The 26,441-nt window shown below is 46.5% G+C and overlaps 1 protein-coding gene across 2 annotated transcripts in view; it reads right to left on the reverse strand.

Moving 5' to 3' along the window:
- LOC126534281 (galectin-6-like) overlaps positions 1 to 26,441 on the reverse strand; it is a 77,531-nt gene that overhangs the window by 2,460 nt on the left and 48,630 nt on the right. The window contains exons 2-10 of one of the 2 annotated variants that reach the window (XM_050181551.2): positions 20,531 to 20,619; positions 17,922 to 17,942; positions 17,600 to 17,807; positions 16,184 to 16,312; positions 9,957 to 10,045; positions 6,943 to 7,264; positions 5,230 to 5,307; positions 3,671 to 3,742; positions 1,392 to 1,480 (exon numbers count right to left, since the gene is read on the reverse strand). In XM_050181551.2, the coding sequence (XP_050037508.1) occupies positions 1,392 to 1,480; positions 3,671 to 3,742; positions 5,230 to 5,307; positions 6,943 to 7,264; positions 9,957 to 10,045; positions 16,184 to 16,312; positions 17,600 to 17,807; positions 17,922 to 17,942; positions 20,531 to 20,619 (1,097 nt within the window). The remainder of the gene's footprint in view (positions 1 to 1,391; positions 1,481 to 3,670; positions 3,743 to 5,229; positions 5,308 to 6,942; positions 7,265 to 9,956; positions 10,046 to 16,183; positions 16,313 to 17,599; positions 17,808 to 17,921; positions 17,943 to 20,530; positions 20,620 to 26,441) is intronic. The other variant, XM_050181552.3, reaches the window with a different exon arrangement.

Genomic DNA, 26,441 nt, shown 5'->3' on the forward strand with positions numbered 1-26,441 from the left:
AAAATCTAGCACTCGCAAAAACATCCGCCTGGTTCATTCAGAACGCCGTGCTCCGGCTGAGGGCGCTCGGCGGGGGAGGCGGGGAGGGGGGGTGAGGCGCACTCTCAATTTGCATCAGGGAGGGCGACCGAGATCCGAAAGAGACTCGATCACGTGGGAGCATGCTAACACGTCCGGCCGGGGCAGGCTTTCTTTGGCTTCGATATAAAGAGAGCTCAGCATCGGTCCAAACAGAGTTGGAACGCTGTAGGAACCAGTCGCAGGTACCATTACTGTGAGCTCCCGTGGTTAATTAACGCGCCGTTAAAGCACGATTCTGAAGGGTTAGTCGAAGGGGAAAAGATTTTCATCCCCACTATAGAGCAGTAGCCCGAAGCTGCGAATTAGATCGGAAAGAAAGGTTCGCAGTTCCAGAAAGGTTTATCCCGGTCCCGATATCAAAACCGGGACCAACGTCTTTTTCTGTGGGTGGTCGTCCCACCTACTGAGCTAAGCAGGAGGCTAGCAGATCACACAGCAATCCCTTAAGCACGCGCAAATCGACAATACTGAGTACGACAAATCAGTTCTGCAAACACTCGTAAATGTGGAGCAAGCCGCAGCTTTGTGCTACAGTCGGGTGGATGGCAAATACTGCCTTTCGTGAACCTTACTCTAGCTTCTTAAGAGGCCCGTAACCAACGGCAGGATTAAGGAACCCTGACACCCACTCCCCCTACCCCCGAAATTATCGCCGCGCCGATATGCTGCTCAGCACAACCTATATGCATTTCCGTGTACGTATTATGTATGTACATGTCAGTATAGGTAATACACGTTCTAACTATCATATGCCAGCGACGTGCTTGCACGTGCGAAAATGTGTGAATACTAAATTTTCTATAGATGGCCGCCGTGGTCACCTACGGCCACTGCTTTTGCTTTCTATCAGCGTATGATTTTTCTTTCTTTTAATGCGTAAGCCTTTAGTGGCTCATGAGTGTCCGGGCGCAGTCCGTGGTGGACGGAGGAAAGCGGTTATCACCGGCGAGGGGAGCAAGGAGAGGAGGCGCCACGCCAGTAGCGCTGTGCGAGGGGGCGCGTGTGAGTGCGCGGACATGCGCGTGGGGGTGCGCGGACATGCGCGTGGGGGTGCGCGCACGTCGGTGACAAACCTTGCAGCCATATGGCTGTGAGTGCATCCCATGCTCGCGGCCACGGCGGCGTGCGTTCGCAGAACAGTTCAGACAACGGCAACAGATGCAGTCGTAGATAGGCTTTCGCCTATCGCAATTTAGCTCAGTAAAGTGCCCATAGATCTTTGTGCGTGTGCACGCGTGTGTGTGTGAACAAAAAAAATAACAGATGTTTCATATATCGAAATCAATGGCGAGCGTGTTGACTGCGCATACCTGTACGGTTTCGGTTCCACCACGCCGGAGATGATGACCACGCGGCCCGGAGCCATCACTTCGGGCAGTCGCTGGCACACTGGCTTGGCCTGAGAACGGGATAGATAATTCGGATAATCAATCTTCCCTTCCCTCCTCTCTCTCCCTGTCATCTTTGTTTTCCCCTTTCCCATTCCCCCGGTGTAGGGTAGCCAACCGGACGTTATTCTGGTTAACCGCCCTGCCTTCTACTATTATCTTTCCTTCCTACCGATAAACACCTTCGGTAATCACTTGAAGCGTAGACGTATCGACGTAAAGGAAACGGTAGATTGCACAAACCTACACGAATAAAGTGCTCAATCGCGAAAAAAAAAAGACTTTCTGCGTATGACAGCATCACGTGATTTGATCAATCTGCGATATATCGTATACATAGCTAGAGACATTTGGAGAATTTCTTGGTCAGAAACAGAGATCCAGATAAGACTTCCCCGCCGAGTTATCTTGAATTCTCTCCTAAAGACAGCGAGGCAAAAAAGACAGTCAGAAGTATTCATCTTAACCTGAGGGCTTCACTTGCCGCACGCTTAACAATGCAACTATAGCGGTCTCTTTTTTTAAAATTAGTTTAATGTAGTCCTCAAAAAGAAAAAGGTGCCGCGAGCTGAAACTGCAAAAGCGTGTTCCTTTTTCTTTACTTCTTATTTAAGAAGTCGAAAAACGCACGACGTTGCCGCTACACTCTAGTAATGCTACCGCTGGGCGGACTTTAAAAATCCACTAGAATGCGACGACTATCTGGCGTAATCTGCTATAAATCAGTTAGGAAAAGCCAACCACGTGAAATAACGTGAAAAACAGCGACTGAAGCCACTCAAGTAAATGCAAGTGTCAAATAAATGACAGTGGCGTCGCGAATACTAGGAGGGCGTCTCTGGGATGCGTAAATCTATAGTGTGGCTATCGCTTATGCCAAAAAAAAAAGAAAGGAAAAAGTCGTCGTGTTTTCTTTTTACTGTAAGGGCACAGCTAAAACCACATTCGAAACCTACCAAAATCCCCAAATGCTTTTTCAGCTCTAAAAAAAATTTCACTCAAAAAATTTTAAGCGGAGCATTATCGAAATCTCTTACGATATCCGCAATCCGCTGGAGATATCGAGTACTGATGTCGTCGATGGAAAAGGTAGCGAAGTCTAGAGGCGTACTGACAAAAGAAATTTGCCACATTCATTTTATTTGACTTACTAATGCTGTTGGGACCACTAACGTTGTTACAGTGATATAAAACAAAACTGGAGAACCAATGGTGTAGCCAGATGCTTTTTCTTTTGTTTGTGTTTCTTTAGGTGAGGCGATGGCTGCAAACCCGGTGTGCTACCCCGTAGCTACACAAATGTATGAAACATAACGCACTCCTTGCACAAAGAGGTAGTCTGATAAATCATGTATGCTATAGAAAAAATGTCACAGAGCAATAACGTCAGTATTCAGGAAGAAATTAGGGTTACCATTACGCTGTACAATGTCCGGGAACGCCACGACATAGATCACTCGAAAATGCGTCGACACATGGAGACGTAACAACATAATTGGGTAACCTCCATCGTTCATTGACTGCCCACCGAAGAAAAGGCGTATTTTAAATAATCATTCGCTGGAATATGCAAACCTGTGCCTATTTCACAATATCGACGACCTCGTCATTCCTTATATATATATATATATATATATATATATATATATATATATATATATATATATATATATTAGTCTGATCACAACATCTCCATATGTCTCGAATGGATCGGCCATGTAGAAAAGTGCGGTTATGCAATGCCTAAACAAACCATGCAGTGAAACTTTGACTGCAAAAAAAAAAAAAAATCGCTTGAATGAAATCTTTATTCCGGGTCCGCAGATACCATCACCAACATTCAGTCGTTTTATTTCACTCAGGATAACATTCTATATCGAGAAAATTATGATGGTATACAGCACTGTTACAAAATTGCTCTAGCTAATATTTCACACTACGATATTGATCCGAATGTAACCACTCCCCTCCATACTGGCATTCAGCCCGGAGGGTACCACCAAAAAAAAAAAAGTATTGAGAGCAGCAGTGTAAGAAGCAACGAACAAGAGGAATTGAAAATTATAACCTGCAGTGGTGAAATTAGCTTTGATGGCAGAAATTGTTCTGGTATTCAATTATTATTTTAGTAAACGCATTAATTCAGCATCACGAAGAAAAAAAGTAACTATGATTCGTGCTGCCAGTGTTGGTTAGCTTACCGGTGTGTCCAGCTGCATTTTCGGCTCGTAGTAAACCTGGGCCTCTGACATCAGCTCCGGCACCATGTCACCCTGAAAGAATAAATAAATAAATAAATAAATAAATAAATAAATAAATAAATAAATAAATAAACGTTGTAGTGGGTTGATGTCAAGGATGATAAAACCTTCGACTCCAGTGGCAATTTCATTTGTTTAAAGCTTAATTGTAGAAGAATTTCGGTGCCACGTAAAAAGCTTAGTTGGAGTTAGTGCAGTTATAGAAAGTGGCCCCAGCTCAAAATGCAAAGTTTGGAATACGAGTGCGCACGTCAGAAAATTCTCGCCATAATAGTCATTTTTCGATACCAAAACAGAAAGAGAAAACGCTTCCATTAGCGCTCGCCGGAAATGACGCAGGACCCAGAACATTTGAGAACCAGCGCGTCTCCCTAGCACGACCTCCGAGATCCGGTGGCACCGTCGACGCGTTAAGATCTCCGAGGCCGCCGACACGCTGGGATTTGCGTCACGTCCGCTAAACCACTTGCCGTCTGCTTGTGTGCTACACAGAGGCCGCTAATAAGCAAATTTGACCATTATGAGCCCCACAGCTTCGCTAAGATTGCATCAATAGTATGATATACTTGCGACTTATGAGCGCTTTGGCATTTGGCCTCTTACTGAGTTAATACTAAGAGCGGTTACGAAACCCCGACTTCTCGTTAGGTTTAGCAGCTCTCACGTAATCTTGGGATGAACAAATTAAATTGTCATCTATTTATTCTCCATGAACAGTAAGTACAGGGAAGGCGTAGCCACGACATGCTTCTAAGATGAGTAGCTTGAAAGGGTGGCTGCCGCTATATACTGGCGCAGACATGTTTTACGCACATAATTGCTTTTACAGACTTTCAGAAAGAATGAACTCACAATTAGGATAGGAATTTACAGAATACAAATGAACGCAGCTCTGCGTATTCGCCATAGCGTATCGAAAACACCACTATGATTATTTTTTTTGCGTTGAGTTTACGGCGCTTCATTCAGAATTTTGAGATATCCAACTCGGCGTATCAAAAATTATACATTGGCCCTTGCAGGGATAACGTTGCAACTATTCATTTTCATTTCTTGTTTCAAGTATTATCCGCCTATTCGAGCCCAGCGCAGCTCAAGGAGTAAAATGTTACTGTCGGCTGCAGAGGATTCCGAAAAAAATGTATGGGCACTTCGCTGAGCTGAACTGCGATAAGCGAAAGCCCATCTATGACTGCCTCTGTTGCTGTTGTCTGAACGATTCTGCGAACGGACGCCGCCGTGGCCGAGAGCATGGGATGCAAGCGCAGTGTCACCGGCTGGGATTGATCACCGCTTTCCTGCGTCCACCACGGACTGTGCACGGACACTCATGAGCCACTAAAAACTTACGCCCTAAAAACGCTGTTCGTACATACAAAGGGAATGTTAACAAAAGTCGTCTGGTATTTTTATAAGCAACACAGTGCTTATGCCACTGCGAAAAGAAGGAGGCGCCGGCGTCATCCTTATCTGCGGAAAACAGTGTTCAGTTTGCTCACCACTTCCAAGACTTGCTTGGGCGGTTCCGGGGGCATGTACAACGACCAGTTGTCCGCCATTTCTCGTAGCTTCTCGACCTGCGTCGAAGGAGAACACGTCGTGCGTTTAGCCGATGCTTGTCGCGAGCGATCTATTACGTTTATTTCACCTCGAGCCTGCAACTCTCAAAGGCAACGAATCAAGAGAACGCAGGTTGAGGATGAAAAGGATCGGTTCGGACCTGTGCCGTATTAGTCCCTCTCACACCACGTACACGCCGGTCACGTATACTACTGCAAATTATCAGCCGGTCTGTTCAACGTAACACCCTGAAATGTTACTACTCAACAGTGCGAAAATTCATGCGAATCATTCGTAAAGTTTTGACCAAAGATTACCCATTTCTGCCGAACACGGTTACGTTGCCCACACGTAATACGATACAGAACATGTTACTAATTACCCCAACCTGTTTGTTTGTGTAAGTGATTACGGGCAGAGATTATTCAAGTTTCGTGAAACCTTAATCTGGAACTCTATTCTAAGCGTTGTTAAAGCTACTTTTTTTTTTTCATCGGCCTAAAGGATTTCTTCGTGTGTGTGTGAATAGTTACTAATGTGTGCCTTGAAGTGTTTTTGCGTACATTTTTGTCTCTTGTGTCGCTTTGTGCCTTTATCCAAAGATGGTGTCCGCCGTTTGATTTTATATCTGCTAAAGAAAAGGCATTTTATTCCGTGTACCCGACTATAGCGACGATAACTACTGGGTCCAACAATGCGTTGAGTTTGTAACGTAATTTATCTGTTAAAAATAAACAACTAATAAATGATTCGAAACTTGCCTTGCCGCGATTTCTAGCTCTGAGCCTTCTGATCATTCTTTAGGCTTGCACACATTTTTTGTTTCTTGTGTTTCTGTTTACTAGTTGAACCGGCAAGCTTTGAGTGTCAATTATATATATATATATATATATATATATATATATATATTGTTCGTTGTTGTTGTTCTTAACTTGCAAAAGACGTGCTTATTGCGAAAGACGTGCTTGTGTACCGTGTAAAATGCGTGCTCATTAAAAAAGAACCTGGTGCTCCAAACTCGGAGTCCTTCACTGCGGCCTCCCTCGTAATCAAATCGTGATCATGGCACGCAAGACACCCAGAATTCAGTTCTTAAAATGTTAAACTCATTTCTTTTTTGTTTCTGCGGTTTGTTGTTTCTGCTATTTCACTCCCGAATGATTTCTTAACAGACTGGATAACTGGGCTGGAAAACTGATTTCTTGAGCACTTTTTGTTTGTATTAATAGAACTTGGAAAGCCTGTTCAATTAACACATCTTGACATTTTCGAGGTAATCATCACGATCAGGAAAACCCAGGTCACTGTGTTGTAAAAAAAAAAAAAAAAGCGCCAATTTATTGCTTTTTTTTTTTTTTTCACGGAAATTTGTTGGCCGTTGTTGGTGACTTGCGAAGCGTGAATGCGAAACTGTTGAGCGCTCGTATGGATCAGTAGATTTTTCACCGCCCAAAATTACGTAAGCACTAAAGGGGGAATCACTCGGTACGACCACTGCCGAGTATCAGGTGAACCTTATTAGCGCGGAAAAGTTAATAATGAACACCCACCAGCCTGTTCAGTTCAGCCTATGTACTTCTAACACATGTATGCACTGTGCCCCTCCCAAACAAAAACAAACAAACAAACAAACAAACAAAGCCCTCGCTCACGTCGTCGAACTCGATGCGCACGTCGTCGACGACCAGGTCGCCCTCGGCGAAGAGGTACTTGATCTTCTTGAGCGGGATGCGGTATCCAAAGTCGCACACGTGGTTGCCGTCGACGGAGACGCGGAACGCCTCCTCGAGCGCGTCGACGCGGAGCTCGAAGGCGCGTCCCGGCGCGAGCGGGAACTCGCCCTCTCGCTCCTCCTCGCCCCACTTACCGCCGCGTCGGCAGTTGCGCACCAGGGCGGACTCGCCGAACCGGGGGTTCAGGTGCAGCGCCAGGTCGTCCTCGGTGGTCGGCCCCGTGGCCAGGTTCAGTACAAATCTGGGCGGGGGAAAAGGGGGGGGGGGCAATACAACGGTCAGACCTCGAACAAAAGACAGAGTCGACGGGACGGCAGAACTGTTTCGTTAAGCCGAGAAGTTCGTTGAACCGAAAACACTTAAACATCTGTCACAATATCGTTTCCTTTACTTACGAGCAAAAAAAGACAGGGAGGAGTTGGGCTGTTGCGTCTAACGTGCGAAGCATCGTCAGCAATGGCAAGGTTTAGCGTTACGCGCGAACTGCTCGGACAATCTTCTAAGCAATCGTTCTAACTACACGCGGGTGAGACAGGTCGGTGAGACACAGCACGCGAGTTGACTGCAGCTGCGGCATAATGCCCAGCGCCCTGCAGCAGCTTCGCGAACCTCACGATGTTGCCATAGAAACCACGATGCTGCCTTAAGGCGCTGCCTTGATTGAGAGCGCCCCCTAGTGGCGGTGAAGGCGTCACACTTCGGCGGTTCACGAGGTGAGAGGGACGGGGAACCGGAGACAACGTTGGCTAGACGTTTACTGGTACGTTCTGCTGAGACCAGTGCCACACACACAACAGCTCGGCAGGAACGCTTGTGCGCTTGTAGTTACGCGCATGCGCACAACGTTCGTGCCAGCTGCGGAAGGCAACAACGCTCGCCTGGCTTCTCCACAGAGTCGGACTGAGCGCAGCGTTCGCGGCGCGACCGCTTCCGCTTCATCATCTTTTTTTTTTTTCTTTTTTTTTGCAGCCAAGCGCATTTCGCGAGACTTTAATCACTCCGCGTGCGATTCGCGCATGCGCTGTCAATGGCGAGACAGCACGACAACGCCGACGGCGCCAACGCACCTTAAGCATCCGTATAGTTGCTGCCTCGTTTTACGAGCAATGATTTCTGTCACACACCAAAGTCGGGGAAACTTTACAGAGTCGACAGGTACGTAACGACGCGACCGCAGCGACGCAGAGGCTTTATTTACCCTAAACGTATACGACGTTGCATTTCCAAATGCGCCCTCTGTTGTCGCATTCCGGCCAGAAGTTCTCGCGCTCGCTCGGTTCTCGCTCAATGGGCCACTTGATGCTTTCGCATCAAAAATTATGCGCATAGAAAGGACATGCTGGAATCTGCATGAAGGGGAAAAAAATGTTCATCTTGCGCAACGCGTGCTGTAGTCTGCATGGCAAGACAGAAAGATTGCCTACCACGCGACCCACGCGACTGTGGGTTACAATGTATCCGGGATCGGCCCGCTTTTGTTCACGCCATGTTCAGGATCGGTCAAGTTGACTATTTTTTATTGTCTCCAGGATGGGCTCACGTTACCCGGCGAGAAATCGGAAGCAGACGTGCCAAACCACGGAGAAGGATGCATAGACAGCCTCGATTTACTAAAGTTATTACGGGCCCGCAGGCGTACATTTGTTGTGTTAAGGATATTTAAGTACTACTTGTTGTTTCGTCGCGTGGTTCCGTACAGAACAGAGAGGATAACCAGCACATCTGCCGGGGTAGTACACACGGCAAGATATAAGCTTGATTCACTACATGCCCGCGAAAGCAGCAGACGCCACCAGCAAAGTGCAGGAGGGCTTAGAATGAAAGGTTCGCATAAAAAACAAAGGCAGTGTAGTTGAAGCCTGTCGTGCCAGTCGTTGCCTTGTCTAAAACACAAGGCTTGCTATGACAACACGTGCCTAAGATAACGTCAACTTCAGCCTTGAACTTCGATATACACGCAAGCGTCCGCTTACGCTCTTCTCCATACCCCCGGTCTTCGAGTGGCGCCTGTCACGTGACTACGCCTTCGCAACCGTTCAACGCAGAAAGAGCCGAATTAAGAACGCGCGTCATTGCGGAGAGCATCTTCGGCCTCCGTCTTGAACTTTCAACTATGACTATATATATATATATATATATATATATATATATATATATATATACGCCCTCTCTGCTAGTTGCATGTTTGCCCACACACTATGCCATCTTACGTCAAGCCAGCGTGGAAAGGTCAAAAGCCTTTTCAAAGTATAGCGGGAGTTACGACTTTCTTTGCCTCTATGTTATATATTAGGTTGACATTTCAAACTTTCGCGGTCAAGGACCTTTCCCTCCATAGGAGAGAAGTTCCCTTTTCTCAAAGCCCCATAGGTCTTTGACATTAAAACGTCAACACGCAAAACATCCCGAGCAACTAATTAAAGACGTGCTTTTTTTTTCGTCGTCATTTTCTCAACGAGGCAAGTGAAAGTTGAGAGGGTGCGTCTAAACAGGAAGTCCTTCCTCTTGGTGTAATCTAAGTTCGCTGGGGCGTTTTATTAGCAGAGCAAGCCTTGAAAAGGCTTCCTTTCATACTGTTGGTTTCTTATCTCGGCTATATTGCTTCGAACTTTAATCATGGAAACCGCCGGTGAGAGTTGCGACAAGCTGGCACACTGTGTCACGCTGTACAATGACCAGCCATGGCACGTCTTCTTCACGTTGTCATAAAAAAAAAAGAAGAAGAAGACAACAACAGCCGAGACGTTCGCACTGCGTGCGTATACTTTGCGGCGAATTCGTCGAGACCCAAGATAATGACGAAATTTCACTCGTCGAAGCCGAGAAAAAAAGAAAGCGCCTTCCCCGAGTCCGACATACCGGACTATTGCCTCTCTCCATGGGCATTTCTCGAAATATCCGACTAAAAAAAAATTAAGGAACGAAATACTCACTTCTCGGCCCACGGCGATACCTGCCCTCTAAGTGTGAAAACGTCTCCAACCTTAGCCGGCTCTGGTAGAGGGCAGCGTAGGCACTTTGGCTGGTAGTGAAAAAGAAAAAGAAAAACACACACACAGTAAGACCCAAAGGCTCTTGCCGCAGGGTCACGCATGTGAAGACAAATCAACACATTGCGATGAGCACTTCTGAAGTGATAGATCAGAGTTTTCGTTGCGTCGAACTTCCGCAATCGTGAAATCTACAAGCACACTGCCTTGTTCCTCGCGAACGTGAGTGTCTTTCGCTCAAGTCAGCATGTATCGGCTTTCAGCCGCAGTCTCACGTTTAAGGGTGTAGCGCGGAGCTTGTTGTTGTCTGAAAACAGGGGTATTGGCTACACTGGAGGCGATGAAAAGTACACGCGGCAGTGGCACAGCTTTTACAAAAAATCCTCTGCTTTCAACATCGCAAATGAGAGACAGTGTTGCTTATTAAACCTGCGCAGGGAGAAAACTGTCGAACATGTCTTTTTTTTTTTCTTTTGCCATTGTCCTCGCGTACATAAGCTGCCACTCGCTACCGCGCTGGCCGGTCTCGACGGCCGGCCGTTTTCGGAGGAGGCAATCCTCGAGTGCCAGCCTACACGGTCGTCAAACCAGAAGTAGTTCATGGAGCTACTGAACTTTCTACGCTCGGGTAGCCTGTTTCAGAAACTTCTATACTTCCGGGCCTTCTGCATGCCCTCCTTCCCTCCCTCCTCCACTTTCTTTTATGTTTGCGCTGTAGATTTATTTTTCAGCTATTATTTCTCGCCTTTCCTCCCCCTCCTTACCCTTCCCCCAGGGTAGGCTAGCAAACCAGAAGCTTCTCTTCCGGTTAACCGTCTTGCCTTTCCCGTGTCATTTCTCCATCTCCCACTACGCACACGGCAAGGACAAGTGAAATAAACTATCAAAAAGGAAACATTGGTTAACATTTGGGCAACAGAAACTTACATCGCAACTAAATTCCCAGCTAAATTTATATCGCAGAAGAAAGTTCCTTTTGCCCGTCTTGTTTTTATATCTCCTTTTAATGGATGCAAAATGCGAGCCTGAGCGCCTTTTGATGATGTAAAGCATGAAATGACATTGAACAACAGTGTTACGTTTGGGGCCTAAAGAGGAGATCCACTTACACATTGTTGTGTTATTTAACCCATGTCCTTTCGTATTGATGAGGTTGACTGCGCGTGGAAGAATTCAAAAAAGATGGCTGTCTGTAAACCGCGCATCCCTGTGTACAGTGAAAGGAAAAGGGCGACTTTGCTGGAGGTGGTAATTGCGTTGAATGTAATTCCAGGATAATTATGCGTGATAGCGTAGGGAAAGCAGGAGTAAAGAAAGTAGCTTGCCTGCCATTTACATAAATTTCAATATTACACTTCGCGTAGAACAAAATGGCTTTTCTTTTTATCACACATTATTGCGAGAGGATGCATATTTCGGCATTAATTATGACTTCTCCCTTCTTGTTCGCGCTAGCGTAAATAAAAGCTTAGTAAGGCAAGCAAACGTGTTCATTGGTTTGGATCATTATGATAATGTAATATTAACGGCTGATTTGTATGCTCACGGGTCAGCTGATTTTAAGGAGCCTTGCAGCTATGTTACGTCGGGTCAATGGCCTCAGTACGACCTTCCTTATTCTACAGTGCGCTGAGACGTAAACACTTCTGATACTCATGGCTCGTTTACTTTTGTATTGTTTTGTATGATGTCCGTAAGTATCAGCATATTCTTGAGGCAGGTCCTTGCTAGGCCTTCAGAGAAGTACGTTTAGAGTTAGGCACGGAATTGTTAATAGGACACCGAGCACCATTTAAAAAAAAGTAATATTGAACAACAAATGCAAAACAATACAATAACTATAAGAACTCCGCTGGTTCGTATACTACCCCGTTCGCCTCGAATAGAGTAGGTATCAAGAAGAAATAATTGTATGGCTAGTTGGTCTTGCGTCGCCATTGAGAAAAAATAGTGCAACAAAAAGACGTCGCCAAAGACAAAGCGCTTGTCTTTGTCTCCTCTTCCTACGTGCGTTGCCTTTTTTGTTGCGCTAATTTTCTTCATTAGATAAGATACATACATTGATGGTCTCTAATTGAAACGTATTCAATAACTAAATTTTTCCAGTCCTTACATGTCCAAACAACGCTCTGATGATGAGGCACACCATAGTCGGGAGGGGTTGCGAAGTAATTTTGGCCATCTGAGGCGTGTTTTTTTGTTTTTTTTTTGTAACATGCACCCAACGCGCGGTAGACGAGCGTGCATATCGCCCCCACGGGAGTGCGGCCGCCGCTGTTGGGATCGAACCCGCGACCTCATGCACGCATTAGCACCGCGCCATAACCACTGAGCTACCGCGGCAGGCAAAGTGACGAAACAAAGACCTCAGAAAAAACCATACCAAGCACCCATTTTGCCGCACACATGCCTTCGTGCTCGTTCCCTAGCTGAGTTACTCAATTTCTTTCTTCCGGCGCCAACAGTTGCAATGCAAACGCAATTACTCTCTCCCCCTCCTCCTCCTCCTCCTCCCCCATCCCCCTACGTTTCTGTTCTTCCTTTTCATGCGTACTCTAGCAGCGTGCCGCCAACCCGTGTTCACCTGTCAGTAGCGCTCGACTGCGGTGCACCAGGGACACGGGGCGCGATTGCGAATGTCCTGCAGAATGCGGCAGCTCGGTTCGGGCTTCGGAGAGCCGGGGTCTCTCAGCAGCGGCATCTTGAGCAAGTCGCGGGCCTCAACCATGTTTCGGTAGACGTCCTCGCCCCTAAGGCACAACACAACGAGCAGGGAGGGAGGGGGAGAAGGAGGGTACCGCTGTGTCGTTACGGGGAAACATCGATTGCTCCGTCTCGCCGCTACAAGCTACAGAACTCGAAAAGATTTCACCATGCCTATAGCTGTACCCGCGTGCAGCATGCGTGGGCACTCTCGCGTGCAGTCGTTTCGTAAATGGCAGCAAGCAGGAAGTAGCCGGATCAATGATGACGTCTAGATGCGGGGATCGAGTGAGGGGCGACGTGGCAAGGACGCCACTCAACAGCAAGACGAACGAGCGAACGCTGGGTTCAGTAGAAGCTGAAGTAGACTCTTAGAAGAAGAAGAAAAAAAGAAACGTTTGTAAAAAAAGGTAGGAATGGGTGCAGTTACTAACCGCCCGTTACTGCACCTCTTTTACTAGCTGTTTGCTGCGTTCTATAATTCAGACTCTGCAAACGCAGCCTTTACCGCCTAGCAGTAACTGAGTTTCACAGAGCAGTTAGTAAGATATACTGCCCCGGCTCGCCCGCGGCCCATTATGATGTGTAGTGGCCGTCTTAATGCGATGTTTAGATCAACTACGGCTTCGGTCGTTATGTTGCATTAGTTACGTGCTGCGCCGTGGTACAAATATGCGTGCAGACTGTACGTTACACAAGCGTAGGTTCTCAATTTTCTTTATCCAAATACATAGCTGCCCACAGGTGCGACCTGTGCTCCTAAAGGTTATGGCTATATCTACTGATAAGGATGTTATCTCTCCCTACTCTCTCTTCCTCTTCTCCCTTCCCCTAGCGCAGGGTAGCCAACCAGACACTTGACAGGTTAAGATCCCTGTCTTCCTTATATCTTATCAGAAACATGTGACGTATATCATCCCAATCACTGCATTGCACGATGCTTTGTTTCCCCTTTGCTGTTTGTTCATCTCTGTAGAGTGTAGCCCACTATGCGGAACCTGATGTTACCGTCATGCACGGCCCTTACGTGCCATTATTTGACGGTGTTATATAAATATCGCTTAAATGTGTAGCAATGCGATCCTCAATTTTTTTTTTTCGAGTAGACGTTTACTGCATACTTTTAGGACACAAGTGACATAGTTGTTTCTTGGCGATGCAAGGACCGCTTGCAAACAAAACAGGTTCCACTACGTTATTTTCATAGCAAATTGCACTACACCGGTGCATTACTATCGATAGCTCGCAGACTGACTACCTTCGCTAGACGTATACACCACCTCCGTTGGGTAGTAGATGCAACTATCGGCGCCGTTACTAACTGCGCTTACTAGACTCTCTGTTACCTTTGTCACAAGCAGTTACTAGCTTTTAGTTGGAAACTGACGCGACCTTCTTTCTAAGAACGTCAGGGACGCGGTGTCTGCTAGAGCATTTGGTGTAAACGGGATTGACCCATCGTAAATATTTACACACTGATGTTCCTATTAGACGCCATTTGTGCACTTTGTGTAGTACAGTTACATTAGGACAATCTATTGCTTTGGAAAGAGTGGCACGTAATGGTCGGAGACCGATCCCTACGATAGTTCAACTATCATATCAATTCCTGGGGTTCCTGGCGAAACCTAGGCATTCCGGTGACTAAACAATCCGGCTTAACGATGCGAACGAGAAAGACTTCATTCTAAGACAGAAAGGTGAACGAATCAGACTATGCGCGACATTTTTTCTATGAAGCCATAATGCCCTCCGTGTTATTCCTTGCTGCAGCGCTGCCTAGCATACAGGACAAAGGCAGCGTGCCGTCCTTTGGTTATTTCTGCGACCGAAATTTTTCTTGTAGCGTTTAGCATGGATAGAGGCAGGTTGGCATTGTTTTCTCTGTGATGCGTCACTAGCCTACTACAGACATAGCACAAATGGAGCATTCGTAAACGTGATGCTTCTCAACCCTCTGTCCGGAACCTGGTTAATTCTACCTTAATTGATATGCCTTCAAATTAGCCCCCTTCCCCTCTTCAATACCCGCACACACTAGAAAGCCCCCCACTGCGCGCCGCTAAGCAACCGCTGCGGTAGCGCCGTGGCTACGGCATTGTGCTGCAGGACTCGAGGTCCGGGGTTCGATCCCGGCTACGGCGGCCGCATTTCGATGGGTTCGAAATGCAAAGAAAAAAAATAACATGCTCGTGTACTTACACTTACGTGCACGTTAAAGAACCCTATAGGTGGTCAAAATTAATCCCGATCCCCCGGCTACCTGCGTGCCTCGTAAACGTATCGTGATATTTTTAACCCGCTAAAACCCCAGAAACTTGTTTTCCTATTTTCTTTCTGCTGGTCGCTAAATCGCTAGTTAACCTGTCCCGTTGCCGTTGAACAAGGAGCTCCCGTCGCAGTGGTAGTATCACTGCTTGTCGCTAGGCTTTGGCTGGTTCATTACTGTACCGGTGTCAGATGACGCGAAACCAATATGAATAGCAGAACACGAAACAGTGACGCTTTTACCTGTTCTTGACATTGTTTCGCGTCCCATTACACCAATAACACCAATGGTGCTTTTAATTTCGCGCAGCCACAGTGTGCCACGCGACTATTTAGAGACATGATTCCACGATCGATAGCCTCCGCAGCTAATTTATCAGACAGTTCACTGGTTGACTGTTCGCTCGCTCGGAGCGATCAGTGTTCGCTTGGAGCGAACCGGTGGACCGGTCGCCTGACCGAACAGTTGGCCGCACAGGCGACGCGCCGATTACGCGACTGGTTCAAGGAGCGTAACGATCGATTCATTGATCCCTGCATCGGCCAGTAGTAAAGTGATAAACTCCCGCCGTGTCTACCGACCGCTGTCCACGCAGGATCAATGGCTCAATTAATTGTTCGCTTTATTTACTGCTTCATTGACCGAGCAGTCAATCAATTGACTGACTCAACGACCCTGTAATTCCCAGACACTGTTTCACATCGAAGGAAACGGGAAGAAATTGCTCACCTTTAATTTTACCGACGAAGAGCACCTTTATACAAAACCACAATCAACGGGTACTTGAACAAACGAATTACTAATTAACTATACCAAGTTCTTGTTCAACTACCCACAAGTGAAACCTTTCTCCAGCATAGCGAAAATGGACTTTGCCTTAAGTATCCCACACCTAAATCTGCATTTTAGGCATCAGTATATATATATATATATATATATATATATATATATATATATATATACTAAGCATAATGAGGTTATTAATAATAATTCCTTTCTTTAATTTGAGTGCTTTTGTGTTTTTCTTCCAAGAACAGCAATGAGTCTAGGAGAGACACCGTATTGGTGGACTCCGGGTAAATATTCACCACCTGTGGATTTTTTTTTTATCTTATACCCGTGGCCTGGCTTGAAGAGAGCAAGTCTGGCAAGAATGGAAGGTGACCACAGGGATTGGCGCTGAGCCACCTGTACTCACCATCTCCGGAACAGGTACGTGGATAGAACGGAGGATGACGTCCCCGCGTATGCAGAGGTGAGTGATATCGGCAAGAGCCAGTCCTTCTCGATAATCGAACGTCGCGAAAGGAAGCCCATTAACCGCCAGCTGTTCGGACAGGGGAAAGAGAAAGATAAGAAGACGTTACGTCAGGTTAGAACGTGAAGGGCGATGCTTACAGTGCGCAAACTGAAATTTGGAAGCATTTTAATACACGGACTAAATGCAAGAGAAAAAAAAAACACTTTAGTACACTCCTGTATACTATAAGTATTCCGGCGATTCTCGCGTTTACTCACTTAACATAGGCGTTTTAGGTTCACCAACGTCACTTCCACTTCACAGCTTCATTGCTTCTATAACTTAAAAGCTGTGACAATTAGGTTAGAGGTTTGAATTAGTCGTTTACAGAGCCCACATGTGGACCCCACTGCATGGTACAAAGGCAGTATACAAGCAGCTTCGCTCTGCAAAAGGTGTTCTGTATACTCTGAAGGGTTATTTGTTTACCCCCCAGAGAAGCAGAGAGAGTTCTAGAGCAATAACCTGAAAATTCAGTCCCGCTTTACTGCTTATCTCTCGTCAGTGTTGCTGTGTGGGATTTACCTGTGTGAAACTGGAAATGTGCAGCAACCATTGTGCCACCGGCTTCTCCGCGAACAATGAATTGTTTAACGATGAAAATACGATAACACGACGTGAAATAATAAAAAATAACGATTAGGCAATAGAGCACATTTAGCCAACGTGCTTATGAAGTGTCGGTACACAAAATATTTTTTGAAAATTTCCGCAATAAAACTGCATTGCCGGCAGCTTCTGCACTTTTTTACACGAGCCAATTGATCGAGTCAATTTAATAACACAAACTAAAGTTTAAAGTAGAATTTACAGATGAAGTACACGGACAGGCTAGGTGTTGATGTATATATAAAATGTCACCTCGAAAAAAAGAAGGTTATTTAAGGCTTTTAGAGCAGATCGCGGCAATGGCGCATTGCTCCATGGCCCACGCAGCTGCTGTACACTGAAAGCACGATCATTAAGGCTATTCACTGCTGATCTTAAAACACATCTTCGCGGCTCAAACTGACGACCACTTATGAAAAGCTATTCTGAGTTCTCCCACGAATCGCGAATTCCTTCGAGCGACAACGAGAACGCGTACAAAAAGAAAGAAAGAAAGGAGAGGAAAGAGAGAAAGGAAAGAGATAAAGAAAGTAAGATTGAAAGAGAGAAAGCGAGAAAGAAAGAAAGAAAGTAAGAAAGAAAGAGAAAGGAAGAAAATCAGAAAGGAGATAAAGAAAGAAAGAAACGAAAGAGAAGAAAGAAAGAAGAGAGAAAAAAAGAACGTGAGGAGGTAACAGGAGCGACGCAACGCCGCGTACTACTCACTTCATAGCCCTGGCCGACGGCAGTGATGACGAGTACAAAGGGTCGTCCCTTGGCGAAAGGTGATGGGCTCGCACGTTCCTCACTACCCCACGATTTGCCCTGGCGGCTGTTGAGGACAACAACCGGTCCCTCCGGTTCAAAGCGCGGGTTAAAATGGAACTGTATGGGATCTGCCTCCCCAGTTCCTCTCTGAAAGTTAACGGAAAACCTGGAACGACAACACGATTCCACATTACTAACCCGGATTGTGCGTTTGCAAAAAAAAATGTACGTATATATAGAAATGAGGATGAAATGAAAGATGTAGGCGTGCTCCACTCACGACTGGACTTCCTCCTCGGGACTGTCAATCCCAACGTAGCGTGCAACATGCAAACACACAGCGCAGTGAGTTGACGCACACGAAGACACAGGACGTTTGCCAGCACCTCGGAATGGTTAGTGTGACATGCGACAGAACACCGTGACATTTCCTCAGACGCGCACGGAATGTTGATCTTCAGCCGAAGTTTGAGGGTTTTTTTTTTTTTCACGCTTTAAAGGAATGTCGAAAGGGTTCCTCAGTGAAAGCTTGACACGAGAGAAGGCTCTAGCATGTAGGCATGACCGCATCCTCTGTCCCGTTCTGTGGAGACCGCAATGCCCACATGTTGCAAAGATTGGTCATTCCACGCCAAGTTATGAAGTGTTCTTTCTTTTTTTTTTCTTTTTGAAATACCACAGATTAGGCGAAAAAATGTTTGTACGTTTTCGCAACTGTGTCGAAGAGAATTTCGCAGCTTCTCGCAGCCATGCATAGTTTTCTCATCAAATGGCAAGGCTTCAATTTTCGTTGAAAGCGATCCAGACTCCCAGAACAATTTTTTTTTTTTTTGCAGAAATGAAAGCTACATTTATCTTTTCATTCAAAGTGTAAAAAATATGAAAACGAATTTGGCCTCTGGAGCAGTGAAACTGTCGCATATAGAGATGAGGCTATACGAACGAATCAAGTATTTAGATGTCACTACTACCACAGTCTTAGCGTCAAGTATGTTTGCAACATCGTGGGCTCCATAGCAACGATAATAAATTAACGTTCGGTGTCGAGACGAAATGCGGCTTCCGTTCCGCAACCGCTTCTATATTTTTTTTTAATACTGAATTTATCGGCAATCCAGTTCTTCAAAACTCCGCGAGGTGGAAGGAGGTCCATGGAAGAGAAAAAATTGTCACCTGCCCAGATTGTAGCAAAAAGCTTCAAAGGAAGGCCTTACGGGTTTCTTGGAAAGAAAGCTTCACAGTTGCAAAAAAAAAAAAAAAATCTTCTGCTCTGGGTAATCGCACCCAGGACCAACGCCCTTTCGGGACGTCCGCTCTACCATCTGAGTTAACCAGGAGGCCGGCAGATGGCAGTGAAATGGCGAATTAATCAACAAATCGAAGCCCAGGGACACTGGAAGTGTTTCTGGATGTCAGCATGACTGGGCTTCGAGTTGTCAATTAATTCACCCTCGCACTGCGATCCGCCAGCCTCCTGATTAACTCAGATGGTAGAGCACGCGTCTCGGTAAGCCATTGGTCCCCAGTTCGATCCCCGGACCAGGACGAATGAATCTTACACTGTGAAGTTTCCTGTCTTATAAACCCGTACGGGTTTCCTTTTGTAGCTTACAGCGGCTATCTAGGTGGATGACAGTTTTTTTCCCTTCGACTAGATATATTTTCGAATATTGTTCTTTCTTTATGTGTATTCATTGAATACATTAGGGCCTTGAACAGATTACAACACGCGCAAGAATCATTTGAGCGGGAGTAGTTTGGATGCACGTCTCTTAAATCGCAATCCAAGACACAGCGAAAACAAGGTAGGCATAGCACCTTGCCGTGCATTACTATAAACCACACAACGAATGTTAGTGGGATGCCGTAGTCAAACACACCAAACCAATTGAATTATTAAAGCAACACCAAAGGGCAACACTCGGTAGTTAAATAAGAAAAACATAATACGTTGGCCTCGGCATGAGCAGTGGTGATCGAGTGCGAATAGCCAGACAAGTAACTGACACATATGAAGCTAAAAAAAAAAAGAGTACTGAATAAAGATAAAAAAGAAAAAGCAAGCATAAATTAACTTATTATTTTTAAGCATATGTATCTAGTGAATCATCTGCGAGGTAGATTTGTGCTTGTGGCTACTTCACTACCTCCTGAGAGTTTCCGAGAGCATTTCATTAAACAACAAGCTAACTTCCTCTACGTCTTCCATGCCTCCAGCGTCTCTTCACACTGTATAGCAGTTACGTTTTTACCATTTTTCCTATCTCACCTTTCGATAGAAAACAAAATGTTTACGGGACCGAAAGAAGCCATTGGGGAAAGTCTCCTTAGCTTCCATCGCACCGCACGGTATACAATGTAAAAATGTATACACCCTTAAGGGTGCTTTCTTGTCGCATTGTAACACCCTCACCGTTAGGGCCCCACAGAAATTTATAGAGGCCGACAACGGAGCTCTAACTAGACATGCGGTGACAAAAGACCTAGTTGAAAACTGGGTAATCATTCAGACAGCCTTGGACGCACGGAATATCTGACAAGACAATTTCACAGGGAAAGATGTGAAACTCTCTAGTCGGATATGTCCGTGCGCCCGAGGTTGTAAGATTTATTAGGTAGTTTTCAACGACGCTTTTTGTCATCGCAAGTATAGTTAGAGCTCCGTTGTCGGCCTCTATAAATTTCTGTAGGGCCCTAACGGTAAGGGTGTCACCAGTGCGACAAGAAAACACCATTGAGGGTGTAAAAATGTTTACAGTGGTATACGTGTGAAACGAGGCACACTGAAAAAAAGAAACAGCACACGTGCGCCTACCGCCCGATTATAGTCGGCCAGCTTCGGGCTATATAACTATAGAGTCGATGCTCTACGTGTAAGTGCAGACTTACCGTACGGATACCTCAGGTACCAGTCCTTGTATGTAGATTTGCCACCCAATGGTAGGGCTGACGGGTAGAGGACAGGCATAGGGAACCGGCTGCAAACGGGAAAGAAAGAAAACAAAATGTCGGGTAACAAGTTCGGTTCAAATTGTCGATAAAATTTTCGAGCATTTGTTGATTGTCTGCTTGGCGAGGCCCGTGATTTTAAATGCAGGCGCATAAACCACGGGAGGACACACAAGACTAACCTTAACAGGAATGTCAACTATCAATTATCGTTCAGCTTTTAAAAGAAATATATACGGCGACACTAACTTAATGCACCTTATGCTCCTGTAAAGAAGAAAAAAAAAGTACTGAGACACAAACCTAAAACACCTTAGGCATCCTTGCCTCGTCTACTACGCAAACAAATCGTTAGCCGCGTTGCAACAACGGCACGATGACCATGACGATCGATGACGGATACGGCACCGACGAAGATCGCGGAATTAGTGGCAAGACGACGGCAGTGTTTATGGCGATGACGACGACGTGACAAAGACGACGGCGCGATGACGAAAGTGCAGAGACTGAAATCTAGGACAGCGAAGATGTCAGGCAACGACGTCCTTGCGAGAGAAACGCCGACAATAGCCGCTGCGCTGAATAATTAATTAATTATGGGGTTTTACGTGCCAAAACCACTTTCTGATTATGAGGCACGCCGTAGTGGAGGACTCCGGAAATTTCGACCACCTGGGGTTCTTTAACGTGCACCTAAGTCTAAGTACACGGGTGTTTTCGCATTTCGCCCCCATCGAAATGCGGCCGCCGTGGCCGGGATTCGATCCCGCGGCCTTGTGCTCAGCAGCCTAACACCATAGCCACTGAGCAACCGCGGCGGGTCGCTGCGCTGAAAGCCCGGCTGCGAACGACAGCGCTTTATTTGGCCTTGAATTAGCCCAATTTTAGCCATTAATTATCACTGTATGCTAATTCTTCTATGACCTCGGCACTGTGCAAATCTCTTCAGCTTTCTTAGGCAGCTCCACACCAATTCTCATCCATGCGTTGCGTTCTCGAAAGGATGATATTCAGAGAGCGCTGGACTCGTCACTACGGCTGCCCAAACTTGGGCACAATTCGTAAAGTTGCGCATTAAAGTTCATATCATGGATTTTATTGTGAGGATGCTGCCTGCTAGTCGATGGTACAACGGCCAGAGCATAACGTTGGCCTCTGGCCGATGTTTCGTGGGGCGGCCAGGTGCACGGGCGTTTTCGCATGCGGGCCCGATCGGAATGGAGGCGCCGAAGTCTGGGATCGAACTTTAAACCTCGTTCTCATCACCCCTAGAGCTTTCTCTAGATCCCAGTAGTGCACGATACGCATAGATACCATAGCACCACACGCCGTGGTTGCTCGGTGGCTATGGTGTTGGGCTGCTGAGCACGAGGTCGTGGGACCAAATCCTGGCCACGGCGGCCGCATTTCGGTGGGGGCGAAATGCGAAAACATTCGTGTACTTAGATTTAGGTGCACGTTAAAGAACTAAAGGCGGTCGAAACTTCCGGAGTCCTCCACTACGGCGTGCCTCATAATCAGTAAGTGGTTTTGGCACGTAAAACCCTATCATTTAATTTTTACCATAGCACCTTTCTGCGGACGGCAAGCCTTGCAATTACAGTACGGCCAGTCTGAAATACAACCAGCGGCCGGGTGGCAACGTCACCAGGTTTTGGGATATTGTTGTTGTTAATTAAGTGACGAGACCACTGGGTTCATATCATGGGGGGGGGGGGGGGGGGAGGAAACAGGCCAGTAAAGGGCCGGCTATTCCTGTATTCCTGTAATATATATATATATATATATATATATATATATGTAAACTCCAGCGACCGAAGAATGTGGGAATGCAAAACAAAAACAAAAAGTAAACAAGAATATAATGCAGGGAAGAAATATGCAACTCATGACGCAGCTGGCTGCCCTTTTTTGAACACGCTGTGACCCATTGCTCCCCCTCCTGTAGCACTTCAGGTTCCTTCCAGTGCGATACCACCGAGAACGATGCATACGAATGCAAGGTACCTGTTGATAAACTAAAAAAAAAAAAAAAAAGATGTAGTCATTTTTCTCGCTTCTCTCCTTCTCAAGCCATAGGAAGCAACCGAATACATGACAGCGAAGCCAGCTGCATGTTATCCCGACCACACCGCGGTGGTAACAGGTGTTGGGACTGCTTGTCGCAAACGTCAGCTTTCGGATCCTGAACAGCTCGAATGACTTTCACGCGATATACCCGCACGCGGGCAGGGATATCTACATAAGGGAAAGCAAAGGAAAAATAAAAGATAACAAAAACGTCCAACAAAAGCGATGCTGAGCCTAAGAATCGCGTGGTCATATACTCGTTTCAAAGTTTGGCCCGTACTCCCTGAATGCCGGCGGGAGCCATTGCTGCAGCCCGGCGAGGTGCCCACGGCCTGCGGTTCCCGGTGGAGCCCACACACTGCCCCGCTCTTGGTGCCTTATCGATACGGGCCGATCACACGTGGCAAACGAAAACAGGTTCCCCGAGGAGCAACAAAACGCAGCGCGGCAAAAGGGGCCCACCGGTGGGAACGTGGGTACCAGAGGGGAAAGAGAGCACCTATCACACAGCTCGCTATCGAGAATGAAGAAAGCGAGGGGTAAGTATAGAAGGATAGCAAGGGTGTGAAGGAAGCGTTGAGGCTTCGAGCTGAAAATAAACAAAAAGAAAAAAAAGGCACGTAAAACACAAGTAATAGGTTGAGAGGAGAGGAGATGTGCCAAGAAAGACTTGGGAGGGAAGCGCTGGAACGGCGTGGGTGACAAAACAAGTGCAACAACGAAAGTGCCAGGAGGGGGTGACAGGAACACTGATGCTCCGTCTAAAGACAAGCGACACATAAAGCAGAGAAAGTTGAGTCTAAGAAACGGTTTGAGAAACAATCTAGGAGTCACGGATAGTTTCCTATGAAAACAAGCGGCAGAAATATATAAAGCAGAGTTGAGGTCAAGGATGAGGACGCGGTAGTGCCGTGAGTAAGCTTCAGTGGATAAGCTGAAGGTCATTCTGGACGCAAAATGACACCAAGAAGCGAGAAAGTAGGGGGCGACGAAGAACATGGAGGCGACGAAGTTCGCTTCTTGGCAGAGGTTTTCCCCGGGACGCATTGCGGGCCGAAAGCCCAAATGCCCCCCCCCCCCCCCCCCCCCTGCTCCCTCAAGTCTCGAGGGTGCGCAAGGTGGCCCGTTACGCAAGCGGTGTCAGTCGTTTCTGCGCAGCATTGCATGCCATCCCCAGGAGGCCCTATGCCGCGGGGGGGGGATCGTCACTGTGTTGTTTACGGCATTAACGCCAAGCACGTAGTTACCGCGCCTGGGACATGCGCGGTAATTTCCCTTACAAGCGAGCGGCTGTAGTGACGGCGTCATTGCGCGACATCACAACTTTTGTTGGTGACTCCTTCCTTCCTTTTTTTTTTTTAGAGATTCGGGCTCCTCTCCTGGGAAAGGTATTCTATAATTGATTGTAATTGTTACTTTAGAATGAATACCTTGTAACCAAATTTATGATAGTCTACACTGGTCTAACCTCAGTCATATGTGACATAACTTGCGACCTCAAGGGAAGCTAAATCAAGGTTTCAAAGGTCAAGTTACCTGTAGTCGTTCACTTGGACGTCAATCAAGTACCATAATTTGTTCTCAGTAACAATGACTATTACTTAACGCATGTGCATATATGAGACACCTCTCTGGTTAGCTTTACTTTATTTACATATCAGTTTTTTTTTTTGTTTTTTGTTTTTGCCTAGACTTAGTATGTTTGCGTTTCTGCGGTACGTCTCTCCGTGTTATATGAACAAACGGGTAGTGTCAATTTCTCAACCATATCGTGGAATAGCCGTCTCTAATTCAGCCACTTTCACGTTTGTCTGTATACAGTTAATGAACTAACAACAAAGCAAAAGCAATAGCTATTTCGCCCAGTAATGGTTACCGCATTAAAACGACGAATTATTAAATTTCCCGTTGAAACGTTCAGGCGTGCTTGTACGAAAGAGAGAAAGATAAAAGCCCCATCTCAGGTACAACACGCTAACAAAGAGGACACAACATACAAATTCTAAGACGGCAGCTACCTGCTTAATCACCGCTATAATAGCAGCTACACCGTTGTGAGAGACGGAGAGAGAGAGAGAGAAGATAGGAAAGGTGTGTATGTATAACAAGACACACCCCGGAAGGCGTTAAGCCAGCCGGTGCGGAAAGTAACGCGAGCATTGCTATCTGTACGTCAAGTCCTCAGGTTTCTGTGACCGTCTGTATACGACTTGGCGTGCGCCACGTTTCAAATGGCAAGTGGGCCCGCGTCGGGTGGTGTTATCGGCTCGTCACGTACGAGATCCCGGTACCGTTACGCAAAGACACGGCGCGCCTCTAGAAACACGCCACAGGGCGTCGCACTGATACGACGCGCTAATAAATGCACCGTTACACAAGACTCGGCGCGCCAGGCGTACGCGGCAGAACGTCGAACCGATACGACGCGTATAAGTGAATGATCGCGTAAACGAAACAAAAAAAAAACGAAGCACATCCCCACTGAACGACCAACAGCAATTACCAGAAGTGCGCCGTGTGAATGAAACGTCTACGCGAATTCCCTAACATCGACTAGACTCGCTTTCGGCCAATGGCGCCCTTCGTCTGGCGCCCTAATGTCACCCACCTTTCCAGCAGGAGCGCATTTACACCCGTTTTACCTGAACGCGATGCGCTATACAAGGACAACACGATGCGACACACCGTGTCGTTCCGTCAATCGTGTCTTTTTTGTCTCTCTCAGTGCGTGTGTAATGGGGCTATACTGCAAAGGTCGAGGAGGTCTCGCCTAATCCGCGTCGCCCACGCGCACTTTGTGAGCGCCCGCGCTCTCGCGAGAGGACAGTTGGACATTCGGGTATGCGCCCCCCACCCTCCAGAGGCCGAATCTGCTTTCGCATTCAACGTCGTGGCACAGAGCGTGGCCAACTACTTTCTGCGTCCCTGTAACGCACACGCTTGGCGCGATGTTTAAAGATTCAGGCGCTAGTAAGCTCCGTCGCATTCGTTTTCTCTTTCATTTCTTTACTTTCTTTTTCGCTCGCTCTAGTTTGTCTGGCGCCGATATATACGTCTTAATAAAGTATGCAGGACCTTTCACGCAGGCCCACTCACCGGCACCGTCGGCTTTATGGCTGCCGAGTGAAAAGCAAGTGTGACAACGGCTTTTCGCGCATGTCTTGTATAGGCTACCTCCCATGGCTCCCAGACGAATGCCACCTGCTAGCCGAATCCGTGCGCCGAGATAACGAGATATATTGAGCCAAGAAAAAAGAAAGACAGAGGGACTGTCTAGAGTGTTCCTCTCGAAAGCATTTATTTTATACAGACAGTCAGTAGAAAGCCTGTAGAGTTTTGTTTTGCTGTTAGCCATACATATTATTACATATACTTGGTTATTCATCTTAATGAAATTGGACTTAGTAAATGTACCCTGCAGTACAGGTGTCGTAATTCCTTCGCATCAGGTGGATTAGTTGACGAGTCAGGACAAGTTGAATAGTGACGTCAGCTAATTAACACTATTTTACTAATTAACTTTAACTATGGATAATTTCAATCTGCACTATTGGGTCGATGTTCGAGTTTACACTTATAAGCAATGGGGGAAAATGAAGTGGTGATGTTGATACGCTTTCACTGGGACATCAATGCCTTTCGCGACGGATTTTTTGAGGGCGTATTTCTCGAAGCTGCTGCCAAGCAGATGATCTCTGTTAAGGGTTCATTATTTCATTACTGCTAGGCTTTAGCTCTTAACTTATTAGGTCATGTGTTCTAAAGCGAATATTTCCATATT

This window comes from Dermacentor andersoni, chromosome 7, assembly GCF_023375885.2.
Source record: "Dermacentor andersoni chromosome 7, qqDerAnde1_hic_scaffold, whole genome shotgun sequence".
Taxonomy (NCBI): domain Eukaryota; kingdom Metazoa; phylum Arthropoda; class Arachnida; order Ixodida; family Ixodidae; genus Dermacentor; species Dermacentor andersoni.